The sequence below is a fragment of the Carassius auratus genome, chromosome 34 (genome assembly GCF_003368295.1).
Source record: "Carassius auratus strain Wakin chromosome 34, ASM336829v1, whole genome shotgun sequence".
NCBI classification, from domain to species: domain Eukaryota; kingdom Metazoa; phylum Chordata; class Actinopteri; order Cypriniformes; family Cyprinidae; genus Carassius; species Carassius auratus.
Genome location: NC_039276.1, coordinates 12,876,494 through 12,891,392, shown reverse-complemented (window position 1 = coordinate 12,891,392; position 14,899 = coordinate 12,876,494). Strand labels below are relative to the sequence as shown.

General features: G+C 36.3%; 3 protein-coding genes across 3 annotated transcripts; all 3 read left to right on the top strand.

Moving 5' to 3' along the window:
* Positions 1 to 990: 990 nt before the first annotated feature.
* On the top strand, positions 991 to 5,422 carry gtpbp8 (GTP binding protein 8). The gene is made up of 6 exons (XM_026218112.1): positions 991 to 1,847; positions 2,054 to 2,152; positions 2,229 to 2,359; positions 2,589 to 2,688; positions 3,479 to 3,597; positions 5,031 to 5,422. The coding sequence occupies exons 1-6, from the start codon at positions 1,524 to 1,526 to the stop codon at positions 5,116 to 5,118; spliced, it is 861 nt and encodes a 286-aa protein (XP_026073897.1). The 5' UTR covers positions 991 to 1,523; the 3' UTR covers positions 5,119 to 5,422.
* A 152-nt stretch (positions 5,423 to 5,574) lies between these two features.
* On the top strand, positions 5,575 to 9,384 carry LOC113053244 (ileal sodium/bile acid cotransporter-like). Its single transcript, XM_026218111.1, has 6 exons — positions 5,575 to 7,311; positions 7,824 to 7,942; positions 8,034 to 8,122; positions 8,202 to 8,377; positions 8,508 to 8,665; positions 8,794 to 9,384. The coding sequence occupies exons 1-6, from the start codon at positions 6,932 to 6,934 to the stop codon at positions 8,964 to 8,966; spliced, it is 1,095 nt and encodes a 364-aa protein (XP_026073896.1). The 5' UTR covers positions 5,575 to 6,931; the 3' UTR covers positions 8,967 to 9,384.
* Positions 9,385 to 13,313, top strand: LOC113053242 (toll-like receptor 13). The gene has a single exon (XM_026218110.1). The coding sequence runs from the start codon at positions 10,280 to 10,282 to the stop codon at positions 13,118 to 13,120; it is 2,841 nt and encodes a 946-aa protein (XP_026073895.1). The 5' UTR covers positions 9,385 to 10,279; the 3' UTR covers positions 13,121 to 13,313.
* The last annotated feature ends 1,586 nt before the right edge of the window (positions 13,314 to 14,899 follow it).

Sequence of the window (14,899 nt, the reverse complement as noted above, 5' to 3'; positions counted from 1 at the left end):
AATTTACTACTGAAACATTCTTATCACACACAGTTTGAAGATGTGTCATTTGTTAGAGCTATAATTCTTTCTCCAAAGCTTTTGTTGTGGTTTTTGTGAAAATTGATGAAAATACAATTTTTATCCTATAAATGGGTGTTGTTAAAATATCTAATTATCACTGCATTTATTAGTAGTGCTACTCAAAGAAAAGGTTAGGAATGATCCGTCCTGACGATGTTTTTCTCGTAGCAAAAATTGCACTTATATTACATGTGTATTCTGTTAGCCTATTTAAATTTGCAAATACACTGCATTTTGTATTAATATTGTTACTTTTTTTAATTCACTTTGTAATTGTACTCTATTTTCTATTTTGTAAACATAAGTATTTGTACTACACTGCTGAAAAAAATAAAAAATAAAAAACAGTAGGACATTACATAAATTCTAATGGTTTCCACTAAAAAAACTACAAACCATCAACTATTGTTTCCTGTAGTGTATTTTGGGACATATGCCATTAGAATTTAGTGGTTTTATCAAGACAAAATTACCAGTAGAGCCCCACAGGGACCAGTTTCCATAAAAATAAAATAATAATAATAATAATTAATAAATAAATTCAATTATAACCAGTAAAACCATTTTGTAATATTTTATATTGTTTTTTTTTTTCAGCATAATGTCAATGTATCTTATTTTGCAGACATCATATCTTTTCTGCTGTTGCAGTTTTTGTCATGCTTATAAAGCACATAAATTGAAAGACTACATTGAGAGATAGTAAATAACATTCAGAAAAGTCGCTTTCTATTTATTTTCTTTTTGTTTTTTGTGGGGGTTTTCAATTTTCACAACACAGTAACCAACGTTTGATTTGAAATACCATTTAAAACCCTCAGTTGTGGTAATTCAGCAGCATGAATTAAAATAGCATCGAAATTAAGTTAGGTTTTCCCATACAAGAATGCGGAACCTTTGTTCTTGTGTTTGTTTCCTTCTGAACGATTCTGATGTAACACGCGCATCTACAGCGCGATAAGATTGAACAGAAATAAATAGCCTATAGCACGCCCCGTTAATAACAGTTGATATAGAGATATTAATTAGTTATTGTAATAATATTTTAACAAATATTATTTTGCGTGAAGCGGTGCATTTCTGGACAAGTTTTTCAGTCTAGCGGAAAGACCTTGAGATGATATCAGGCTTGCAGAAGGTTGTGTGTTTCACTCTTGTGTATTTTGATTACAAGTTCTTAAAACTTGTCAAAAGGGAGCGCTTGGATGACATGTGATATGTCTATTATCTATTTGTGAAATAAATGCTGATTTATCTGATTAAAAGTCATAAAATTTCAATTTGGATACAAGTGGATAGAAATGAACCATAGTATTTAGTGAATCTTAGTTGAAAGATTTAAACTTAAGAAACCATCAAGAACGATTTTCTCGGACTAAAAATTCCAATGAATTGATATGACACACGAACTGACTTCAAAAATCAAAACATTTTCATCCTGATTGAACTGATTTAACAGGATGCTGAGGATAAAGACATTGGCTCTGCTTCAGACACATATATCACATTGTCCTTTAGTAGTTCGGAGAGTTCATCAACTGGCCTCCATCAAACATGTGTGTGTGCTCCCTGAGAGGAGGCGTCAGGGTCTACTGTACCCCTTTAGCAGTCTGGAGGAGCACCTGTCCTCACAGGTCAGTCAGGAAGAATTCAAGATATTTCATCCCAGCTTGGAGGAACTCCGTCAGGCAGAGACACTGTTCACTCCCTCCTCTAAACACAGTATCGACTACTCTACCTCTGCAGTCCGGATAGACCATGTACCTCTTCTTAAACAGCCTGAGGTATGATAAGATTGTCTTTAATCATCATTTGAAATATGATTTCAGTTTACATCTGGGTTGTTTATTTTAGCATTTTAATTCATTTAGATTGCTTTATATATATGACTATTACATTTATAATATTAATTTTAAATCATTTGAAGTGGTGAAAACTACTGCACTAGACATTTCACACTGTGTCTCAGGTTTGCTTCTGTGCATTGCAGGTGTGTTTTATGGGCAGAAGTAACGTGGGGAAGTCTTCTCTCATACGTGCCTTGTTCTCTCTTGTGCCGGAGGTAGATGTGCGAGTCTCTAAAACTCCAGTGAGTCTGTATGTCATGGATGTTCTCTGCCGTTCTGTCCTGCATGGTCAGAGATAAATACTTTATTTTCATACAGGGCCACACCAAAAAACTAAATTTCTTCACTGTGGGAAAGGCGTTTACCCTTGTCGACATGCCAGGGTATGGACACAAGGCCCCAAAGGACTTTGTAGAGATGGTTGAACCGTACCTTCAAGGGCGTCACAAGTAGGTTGAAGTTGATACTGTTTTGTTTTAGCTCACAATATTTCTTTTTGCATGCTTGTTTTTGAGTTTAGAAAGTAGTAGATGATAAAGTTTGTGTCAGTTTATATATATATATATATATATATATATATATATATATATATATATATATATATATATGTATATATATGTGAGTGACAGAATTCATAGTTTTTCTTTCTCTTCGATTCTCTCATCTATGTGTCTCTAGTCTGGCGAGGACGTTCTTGCTGGTGGATGGAGGTGCAGGTCTGCAGAAGGTGGATTTGGTTGCTGTGGAGATGTGTGAGGAGTTCAATTTGCCTTACGTGGTGAGTGTTTGTCTCATGCTCTTATTGGGATTGTCCAGCAGGGGGCATCAGAGTATTAAATGCTGTTTTCAACATCTCAGTCTAGAACAGTGGTTCTCAACCAGAGGCCCTCGGCATGATGACTTAAAACAAGACAAAATAAAGCATTTAATATAAACTAAAACTATGTGTGTATGTATGTATGTATATATATATATATATATATATATATACAAAAACTTTTTTTTTTTACCTCGTCAACAATTCTTGTTTTATTGAAGAACCAGAGTTACCACTCTGTAGAAAAATTTTAATATATGAGGTAGCCTGATCTTAAAAGTGTGATTTCTACACCTTTTACTAAAATATACTAGTGTACTTTTTACAGTGAGAGAAAGTACCTTGTCATTGTGCTGAGGCGTCTGTCTTTACTGTGGCAGCAGATGTAGAGACAACAGTCACTGACTACACAGTCTGGAGGGGAGAAAAACTGATCTGTTTCCATATCTTGTAAAATACCCATGTGGAGAGTCAGTCCTAAAGATTGAGTAAAATAAAATCTGAATCAATTATGAAATAATTATAGTGTGAACTAAGCAAAAAGTACTTTTTCATTTTAAATGTTAACGCCTCTTTGACTTTTTCAAATGCACAATATTATTGTCTCTTCATTTGAAAGAATACATTATGTATTCTACATATATATATATATATATATATATATATATATATATATATATATTTGTATGTGTGTGTGTGTGTGTGTAAGATGGCAGAAAATAACATGTTTTACCTCTCTGTCATGTTTTAGCTGGTGGTAACTAAAATAGACAGAACCCGTCAGGGCGCTTTGCTGGCTCTTACCCTACAACTTCGGGACTTTATCAAAAATCAAACCAGCCTGTGTTTCCCACAGCCATTTCTTGTGAGGTGAGATATGTAGACACACATTCTCTTTTGTAATTTCTTTTTATGTAATGATAATGATTTTGCATCCCGTAAAGTTTACACATAAACAGGGTTTAACTATGTGGCTTTCTTATCTGTCAATCCAGTCAGTGTTCAATAAATATGTATTTTATTTAAAAAAGGAACTTTACAACAAGCTGGAAAGTATAGAGATATAATGTGACTCCAATAATCACATTTGCTGAAGCACTATTATGTCAATTATGCAAAAAAAACTCATTTATGTTAGCCAGCTAAATAACATTATCTAGGTGTCAAATGAGAAGATTTTGTAAAAAAATAAAAATAAACTAACAATGTTGGAAAATCAAACACTTACAAAAGTTTTCTATTTCAGATAAATGCATGTTCTTTTAAGCTTTATATTCATCATTGAATCCAGAAACAAATGTATCATGATTTCCAAAAAAAGCAGCACAATTTAAAGGGTTATTTCATCCAAAAATGAAAATTATGTCATTAATAACTCACCTTCATGTCGTTCCAAACCCGCAAGACCTTCGTTCATCTTCAGAACACAGTTTAAGATATTTTATATTTAGTCCGAGAGCTCTCAGTCCATCCATTGAAAATGTATGTACGGTATACTGTCCATGTCCAGAAAGGTAAGAAAAACATCATCAAAGTAGTCCATGTGACATCAGAGGGTCCATTAGAATATTTGAAGCATCGAAAATACATTTTGATCTAAAAATTACAGCTTTATTCAGCATTGTCTTCTCTTCCGGGTCTGTTGTGAGCACGTTCACAACACGGCTGACGTGTTTTCTTTGTTATTGGGCGCACCAGAAAACACGTCAGCAGCATCGTACATAATTTTCAATTTTGGATGAACTAACCCTTTTAAAGAGAATATTAATCTAATAACTTACAAATAAATGTTTATTGAGCAATGGCTGCTGAAAATGACACTACAGTGTGTGTGTGTTTGTGTGTGTATTATAGTCTGCTTTTTGGCTATATTGGCCACATCAAGGATTTTTACAACATTACGGCTGCATTGTAAGGTGTTTCACATGTCATTGTGATGATGTGCGTATGAGCAGTGATGAGCTTGTGAAGCACACTCATCCTTCATCACTTCTTTTTGTTTCATGTGAATGTGCGTCTGAGGTACTCTCGATCACCAGCAATTAGATCGAAGCTGTTATACGGATATATTAGTGCTTCTGACTATAGTGCTTTTATAAAAATGAGGAAGGTTCTCTCTGCTAGATTAAAAATGTTAATGTGGTCAGATGGTTATCAGCTTGCTGATAAGATAAGGCTAGGGGTTCTTCATTTGTATTTGTGTGTCAATACTGGAAGTCACTCTTCACAGATAAAGTGATAAGTAACGCACATACAATTAACTTTTTTTTTTTCTCTCTCCCCTCTCTTCCTTTGACCTGCAGTTCAGTCCAGTTCTCTGGGATTTATCTGCTCAGGTGTTTCATAGCACATGTTACAGGAAATCTACAGCTTAACGCTAAACAATCGTGAGTGTACCGCACTGCCTTTCCACATGTCTGAGGACTGGACTCAATGTTATAAAAACAATTTGAAGACGACTGATTTAAACCATTGAATTGCTGAATCTATGTATTCTTTTCACATGCAGATGCTAGAATAAGTGTATTACTAGTTTCAGGATTCATGCAGCTGTGTATAAACTCCCTGAATGATCCAGGAATCAAATGTATGATAAAAACATTTATATTTTAGTGAGATCGTAGGGCATACCCCAAACGCACATTCCTGTCTGTTACTGTTATTTGTTCTTCGAAATAAAATGGCAGAAGGTGTAGCTCTGAATGTTTGTGAGTGACCTTTCAACTTTAAATCTTGCTCATGCCTTTGGAGATTAAACGAAAATGTGTCATCATGATATGATCAGATCATGTTCCAGATCAGTTTTTCTGTTAGCACAATTACTGGAAACTGTGGCCTATTTGTAGAAAGAGTTAATTACTGAACCTGTATCCAAGTAAATGGGTTAAACCCAGTGAATGAATAACAGAATGACTTCTTACTCTTGAATTGACTCTCTCAGGGTAATTTCTTCTCCCTGGTTTGTTGTAAACCTAGTGTGCTGTGGTCAATGTCACACACTTTTCAGACATTACTCTTGCTAATTAATTGTGGTAAAGCTGGGTTTTGTGATTCTACCCCAGTGTTAATAATCTTATTGCGTATTACAAGGTTATTGTCATTGATTTGACAAGTACAGCACAGCTTGTTTTTCAGTTGCAGTTGCATAGACACACTATTCAATTTGCCAAATTTTCTAAACCAATACCAAAACTACATTTAGTTCATTTTTAATTCATTTTTTAACCTTAATATTTCAAACATACTCTGAAAACCCTCATTGAAGAAGACAGTCATGTTGATATAAATTTTAGTGTAATGAGTGCTTGGTATTTAACCCCACAATGTCCATGCTAAGACTGGAAAAGAGCTTCATAACATCTTTTTTTTTAATATATATTGTGACTGAGAGTTAAAAGCCTTAAACAAGCTTTTTTTGTTTCCTTTTACCCTGTGAGAGCAGTATGTACCAATTTCATCAATGTACTTTGCACCTAAGAGTCCTTACAGATGTTACACGGTTATATAAGCACCTCAAACTGTTCACTTTTTTATTTATTTAACTTTGTGAAAAGGTATATGTGTGTGTATTTGTATTTGGAAAAAAGTGAGTGAGGTACCATACACTCCTACAGTCATATCTCTAAAGTCTTTTCAAAAGAATCATACAGTTTATGACATTTTTTTTTTTTCTTTTCATCTGTGTGACGCACGTACTGTTTTGGGTCATATAGGCATCATGTCTTCCCCACTCAGCAACAGCAGGGGTGGTGATGGTATAGGCCCATATCTGGAGAAAAACAATAAAATTTAAGTGCCACAGTGTTATAAAATTGCAGGAGGGTGCAATTGCATTTATTTTGTCTAAATGTTACTTCGGCAATTACATTGTTGTTGTTTTTTCACTCACTCTCTTTCTTTTATGTGTTGGCATTTGGACGCTGACCCCATAAAACATTTGCAGTAAGTTAATTATTTTTCAACAATTTTCCTCCGAATTTTATAGACCATAGGCTGATATTAAAGCTATAAGAGACAGGTAAAAGTTCACTTTTTGTCACCTGGGATGCAGGAAAGAGAGAACTGAGGGTGGGAAAGAAGGTGTTTCGGAAAATGTCTGGAATCTTAGCTCACTTTCTCAAATAAGCATTGGAATCTACACCATCTGCCCCATAGGATCTGATTTTCTTTCTTTACCACTTCATTCAAACTCCCTTTTGTCAACATGTGTGCACCAGAGCCCACCTGCCCCATAAACGCCACCATCTGCACGGGCACGTCCTGCCTGGTGCCCCGTGATCCATTCAATGACATCCTGAACGTGGCGATGAGCACCACGCTTACCGTCATGCTGGCCTTGGTCATGTTTTCAATGGGTTGCACCGTCGAAGCAAGGAAGCTCTGGGTGCACATCCGCAGGCCCTGGGGCATTTTCATCGGCTTCCTATGCCAGTTTGGCATCATGCCTTTCACAGCCTTTGCACTTTCATTGATTTTCAACGTGCTTCCAGTCCAGGCTATAGTCATCATCATCATGGGATGTTGCCCTGGAGGTTCCAGCTCCAATATTTTCTGCTACTGGCTAGATGGAGACATGGACCTCAGGTGAGATTATCCATCTGTTCACTTTCCGTTGTCATTATATAGCTTGTAACACTTTCTAGTTCCTAGAAATAAATTATGCAACGGTCAGCTCTTTTAAACATGAAGACTGTCTTTTTTAAATGCAGTAGTGTCATATGTAGGTTTACTTTCACCGTTTTCATTAAATGTCTACTAGGGTGAACTAGAATTTTTTTTTTTCTTTTTTTTTTTATCTGCTTGATAAATTATATTTATAGATGGAACTAATGTTTCTGAAATTATGTAGAATTATACAGTTTTTTTTTTTTATTGTTTATTATTTTAGTATAATGATAATACAATTATTGTGATTATAGAATATTTATATCGTTTTACATACAGAAAATGTTTTTTTCTTTCTTTTTCTTTCTTTCTTTTTTTTAGCATAACTAGACCCAAATTATTTGAAGGGAATTTGTAAATTTACTAGATTTATCATAATCCAATGATGGGACAGAACGACAATTTTTCACACTGTTTTCTGCTGCCCATAGCATCAGCATGACGGCATGTTCTTCAATTCTGGCTCTGGGAATGATGCCTCTTTGTCTGCTCATCTATACCTCAGTCTGGACTTCAGGCGATGCTATCCAGATCCCTTATGACAGCATCGGTAAACCGGCCTCAAATGACCTAAATACAAGACTTTCCATTTTATGTATCCGTTTGACTTCTGTCTTAAATGTTGCCGACGATCATTTCAGGAATCACACTAGTGAGTTTACTTGTCCCTGTTGGTCTCGGGATTTACACGAAACACAGGTGGCCCAAAGCAGCCAAAAAGATCCTCAAGGTTAGTTTTTGCTTCTGTGTTTAATAAACGCTCATGCATGCCATGCAGCTTCACACGTCTTTTGTTTTTCTATGTATAGGTGGGATCTGTGGTAGGAATCTTCCTCATCATCATCATTGCAGTCATAGGGGGTGTGCTTTATCAGTCATCATGGACCATTTCTCCTTCGCTTTGGATCATCGGTACCATTTATCCATTTATTGGCTTTGGTCTGGGCTTTCTCCTGGCACGTTTTGTGGGACAACCTTGGTACAGGTAAAAATCTGTCTTCCCATGAGGCATTAGATGATTTACTGGGACAGTTAGAACACATACTCTGAAGGGTCAATAAATGTGGCAAAAAGTCTGAAGAAAAATATGATGGTTTATTTTTTCATGAATGCAGGTGCCGCACCATTGCTTTAGAAACAGGCATGCAGAACTCCCAGCTGGCCAGTACTATTACCCAGCTGTCCTTCAGTCCTTCTGAGCTTGAGCTCATGTTCGCTTTCCCCTTAATCTACAGTATCTTCCAACTGGTTGTGGCTGCGATTGTAATAGGATGTAAGTTCACTCGTTCACTCTGCATTTACACATTGAAAAATATGATATTTTGTTTGGGGAATCATAACATTCACTTTACTTTGAAAAGTTGATAACTCATATTATGATGATTTTTGATGTATTTGTAGTTTATTACATGATGAAGCGCTGTAGGCGGGGGACATCGGCAGAGGAGAATGGGGAAGGCACACAGAGCACGGTTGAGGATCAGGATATGCAGAATTACACTTTGGAGAATGGTGGCTTTCACTGTGATGAGAATAGCAACACTGAGAATAAGGACAATGGTACAAAGTTGTGAGCTAAACGTCATTCTGCTAACCTGTGTGACCGGAGCGGTCCACATTGACCTTCTGGAGGCATGAACTTTAAACAAGCTGTTCCAGTTCAACCAGAGAGTGTGTCGTTACACTCAACCCCAAAGTGGATGCACTTTCCTATATTATAAAAACAAACCAAGAAAGCATTAAAATATGTTTTTACGATGAGTCTGCCAACAGGTTTACTGATATAAAGCTGTATTTTGACTGTGAATTGTGAGTTACGTTTTGTCTTTGGTTTGCAACTTTCAGTTAATTTAAGAAAACATAAAGTACATATCCCAAGTAGGTTGAATGTAGGCTAATTTATTTAAATGTTAGTATACACATAATTGAAATGAACCTTTAATGTTTTGCTTTTTAAATTATGTATGATACAGAAAAATGTATACTTTTTTTTTTTTTTTTTTTTTTTTTTTAACCATGTTTGAACAATGGGACTATTCCATGTACAGAGGATTTTTTTTCTTTTTTTATATATAAAGCATTTAACTGCCTTAAATTACTTAACATCTAAACACTAACAGAAACATTGCTTACGTTTTATTTTGTTGGTGATATTTATATGCAAAATACCATTAAAAAAAAATTATATTCAAAAGTGTGATGTCAGCTCTCGATCCTAGCAGACTTTAAACTGTAAAATTTAATTATTGCACTTCACCAGAAGCTAATTATATTGGCGATGTATTATACCCTACGTGAGAGTAATTGTTATGAGAGTGCCCCTAAATTGGCTTATATAAAAAATATCACACTTGTCACACTGCAGTTTCTCAGAAATTACTGAAATTTGATCAAATTCAGCTAAACAATAATCAGCTCAGAATGGCTAAATGAGCTTTCAGAACTTGATCCTAAAAGAGATAGTTCACCCAAAAATGTAAATCTTCTATCTTCATTCACTCACCCCCATGTTGTTCTAAACCTATATGACTTTTGTTCTTATGTGGAACATTGATGCATTTTGATGAAGAATGTTGATAACCAAACAGTTTTAGTGCGCATTGACTTCCATTGTGATATTTATGATCAACATGAGAAACGCAAGACTTAAAAAAAAAAAAGAAAAGGTTGACAAAACTTCTCTTTTAAACCCTCATGTGTATGTGTTAATACCACAGAGAAATAAGGCAGCAGACTAAGAGCCACACATTTGTAGAATTTGGAGACTGAAAAGGGAAGTTTAGTTTCTTATTCAAATGTTCTGACATGGTTTATAACCTCCAGTGAAAGAACGATTAAACCAAGACAAGAAGAATCATAAGCTGTAAAGATCACAGAGGAACTGAAGATGGTATCTCTGTTCTCACTCTACATACTGCTTCTGAAGACTTCATGCATATGTTCTTGGCTTGCTGATAAATGCCTTTTCTACAGTGATGTGAAAGAGTTTCCTGTTGAAACAACCTGTGCTGGAAAAACAAACATTGCTGAGTGCCATCATGTAACTAACATTAAAGAAGACCTGCGTGGACTTCCATCAAACTTACTTAACCTCTGCATTCAAATGGAACCAGACTTCCATGGTGCCTTGGCTCCAGACTCATTCTCACGCTTTGCTTCTTTGGAATACCTGGAAATTGTTGGATGTTTCTCAGAGATCCCCCCAGAGGCTTTTAATGAACTGACCAACGTATCTTCATTAACACTGTCTTTCTTGTCTACAGAAATCTGCTGTGAGGTAGCTCTTGATTTCAGTCGCCTTTCCTCACTTAACCATTTGTCTCTTTCACAGTACAGTTTATCACCACTGGCACCAAATGTTTTTGAGACGATTCCTCTGCTGCAAAAATTAAAGATACTCAATGTGTGCTTGAAGAATATATCTGAGGTTGTTTGTCGACTTGCAAAAGCAAAATCACTGAAGCTGTTTAAGTTAGAGGAATATGAGCTAAATAGACTTCATTACCCTAACTGCTCGGTGTTCAACATCTCTGACAGTTACATATCAACTGAGTTCGATATTGAAGAGGTACATTTTTATTTAGGAATAGTAGAGCATGTAGACCAGGGAGCTTTAAAAGCATTGGGAAATATCTATAGATTGTGCTTTGTTTCAAACACTGATTTCCTCAGAGATCTTTCTTTATTTGGAGTACATAAAATTCATGATTTGAGTGTAAGAGTGGATGTACTTAATGTTGATGACTTGTGTACTGCAGCAAAGTCATATTCAGTTGAGTCTTTAGAAGTTCGTTATGAGACTATTAACATGCCACTAACCCCTGCTAATATCTCACATGGCTGTGATGATATTAAGGGAATTGTGCTCAAAGGTAACATATATGTGTATAAGATTGTAGATCTCTTGGATGTATATTCAGTCTTTCAGATTTTCAGAAATCTCACTCTTGTTAACATAATTAAGCATGTGCTCAGACCAAATGATTTCTTTTCTCTTTGTGCTTCATTTCCACAGACGGTCAAAAGTCTTTCTGTTATGATACTAAGCACAAATAACATAGATAAGATCATTTCCAACCAGTTTTATTGTTTTGCAGTTCTTGAAATGCTGGACCTATCCGTCAGTAACATTTCTAACATAGAAGATTTTGCATTCATTGGATTACCCAAGTTAAAAGAGCTAAAACTCTGTAGCAATAAGTTATCTTACATTTATCGACATGCATTCAGTGGTTTATATGGACTTATGGTCTTAGATCTCCAAGAAAATCCTTTAATTCATATTGAACCAGCATCATTTGGAGATCTGATTAACCTTAGTGCACTTCTGCTGGGAGATCTGAACTTCCCACCTGCTGTGACACTGATCACACTCCATTTTTCTGATATATTTGGAATCATTCCATATAATTTAAGTTACGTTTTAATTAGTTCAGGCTTGAGACCAATGCAGCTTGTGGTCAGGAGCAATGCTACACTGGGTCAGGGTCTAACCTTCCACATTAAAAGTGAATATGTGACCGTTGAGGGCTGCAACAGTTCACTCTTGACATATGTAGACACCCTTAAGATAAATGCAGCATATATGAACTGTGGAAATGAATTCATTGGGAAATATGTAAGATCGGTCGTCAATCTGGAATTTCGGTCAGTGTTCTCAGACGGTATTGGAGACTTGGCTGTAATCAATCAACTTGTTCATTTAAAAACCCTAAAACTGGAAAACATTGACTTGACGAAGCAGCCGAACCTGGCCACAATGTTTCACAATCTGACAAAACTCCAGACGCTGATCCTGACAAACTGCAGAATGTTCTTTCTGGATGGAAGTCTGACCAAAGACTTAAAAGCATTGACAGGTCTAGTACTTATACCCAAAGATAAAATCAATGTTCTTCAAAACTTGGTGGAACATCTCACTAGTTTGAAGTACCTCCATCTTCTGGGCTTGGGTCTGTACTGCAACTGTGATAATGCGTGGCTGGTCTCATGGGCGAAGGACAACAGGAAGGTGCAGGTTGCCATGTTCAAGCCCACCATGAAAGAACTGCAGTGCTTGACTGACAATGGAATCGACCACCTTAACTTTGTTGATTATTCCAAAACCTGTTTATTTGATATCGAATTTGTGTTCTTCACCTCCACCTCTGGCTTTTTGTGTATTTTTATTATTGTGGTACTGTCATATAAGTTTGCAGGCCAATATATTGCGCCATTCTATCACATCGCCAGTGGATGGTTACGAGAGGCTTTGCATGTGAACAGTAAACACCAGTACCGCTACGATGTTTTTGTGTCCTACAGCAGTAAGGACGAGAATTGGGTCATGGAGGAACTTCTTCCAAATTTAGAGCAGCGGGGACCTCCATTTTTGCGTCTCTGCCTTCATAGTCGGGACTTTCAACTGGGACAAGACATTGTGGAAAACATCACAGACAGCATCTATGCAAGTCGCCGGACTCTTTGTCTCATCAGTCGCAACTACATCCGTAGCAACTGGTGTTCATTAGAGATGCAGCTGGCCACCTACCGGCTCCAAGTTGAACACAGGGACATTCTTATCCTGGTGTTCCTAGAAATGATTCCGTCTCGCTTGCTATCCTCCCATCATAGATTGGCCCGGCTGGTAAAAACTAGAACCTATCTAGACTGGCCACGGGAGCCTGAGATGCATGAGGCATTCTGGGACAGGTTGTGGTGTAAACTGAGCTCCGATAAAACAAACTAAACTTCATTTCTATACTGTATAGTTCCAAAAGAAAAAGAAAAAAACTAAACCAAAATCAATCGGCAATTTTTTTGTTTCTATTTTTTTGTTTCTAGTTTCTTTTTTTAATAATTTTAAATGAATATACTGTATACACATGTTACAACTATTTTGTAATGCATTTGCTTTTTATAATATGCTTTAATAAACCTGGTATAACATCAAATATGATTCACTGTGCAAACATGGTACTATTTGCCTTTTGCAGTCATTTCACATCTTAAAACATTTAGTGCACTTTAAGCAGACACAAACTGATGTTTGGATTGACTACTGAAAATTCCCTTTTCTAAATAATCTCCACCACAGACTATTTATGCATGTGCTGAACAGATATGTACATTAGGTATTTTTGATCATGTGTTTATGCAAATAAGTTTCAGTTCATGTTTTCAGATGTGTTTCCTAGAACACCTTCGTTAATGTGGTGCGAATGTATCATTTATATAGAATACATTTGAAAAAAGTATGGTTTTTATCTCCTTAGGAATTGTTGAATTCCATCATGAATCCAATTATATTATAAGAACCATTTAGGGCAGGGATCACAAAACTCAGTCCTGGAGTCCTGCAGAGTTTAGCTCCAACACTAATCAAGCAAACCTGAACCAGCTAATTAAGGTCTTACTAGGTATACATGAAAATTCCAGGCAGGTGTGTTGAGGCAAGCTGGAGCTAAACTCTGCATGCCCTCAAGGACCAAGAACAACAACAACAACAGCAAAAAAAAAAAAAAAAACCCTGCTCAGAGTTCACACATTTCCTTTTGACTACAGGTTTATTCACTTCATTTATTTTACTTGATTGTCACATCCCATTCAGCAAAGGTCATTGGGAAACAACTTCATTTTTTGATCCAAAATTAAACATTATTTCTGTACAAAATTAAAAGTGTGCATAAAATGTCACATGCACATTTGGTTTGTGAGCCGGTGAAACCTTTTTTCCCCAGCTCCAGGTACCTTTTTGTTTCCTTACACCTCTACTTTTGAGGATTGTTGCTGTGGCCTGCAGGTACTGTGTTTCAATTAAACAAAGTCCTTAAATGGTCTAGAAGGTCTAGAACACATCCTAGAACATGTAGTTCTGTACCTGGCAGTTCCGTATCATGTCATTAAAAATCCGTGGTGACATAGAGTTCTCCCTTCTCTTGTAGGAAGTCGTGGCCTAGTGGTTAGAGAGTTTGACTCTGTGGGTTTGAGTCTCGGGCCGACAATACCACATCTGAGGTGCCCCTGAGCAAGGCATTGAACCTCCTACTGCTCCCAGGGCATCGCAGCATAAATGGCTGCCCACTGCTCCGGGTGTGTGCTCACGGTGTGTTTGTGTGCTCACTGCTGTGTGTGTGCACTTTGGATGGGTTAAATGCAGAGCACGAATTCTGAGTATGGGTCACCATACTTGGCTGTGTGTCACGTCACTTTCACTTTCTTTCCAAAGTGCAGTGATATAATTGGAATGTTTTTTTTTTTTTTTTTTGCAATGTCTTTTGAAACATCAATGCCTTTTGAACCTTTAAATTAAAATTATTTAATCTCTTCTTCACCCTGACAAATATATGTATAATATGATTAGGTAGGAAATACACACCTGGTTAAATAACAATTTATGTTTTAAGAATGTCTCATGAATAAAACACAAATTTCTGTTAGAGTATTTTATTTTATTTTTTATTTTTTTTGTGTACCTTCAGCTGCTAGACACTTCAGGTGTAAGAAGGCCAGAAGCTTACATTCTTGA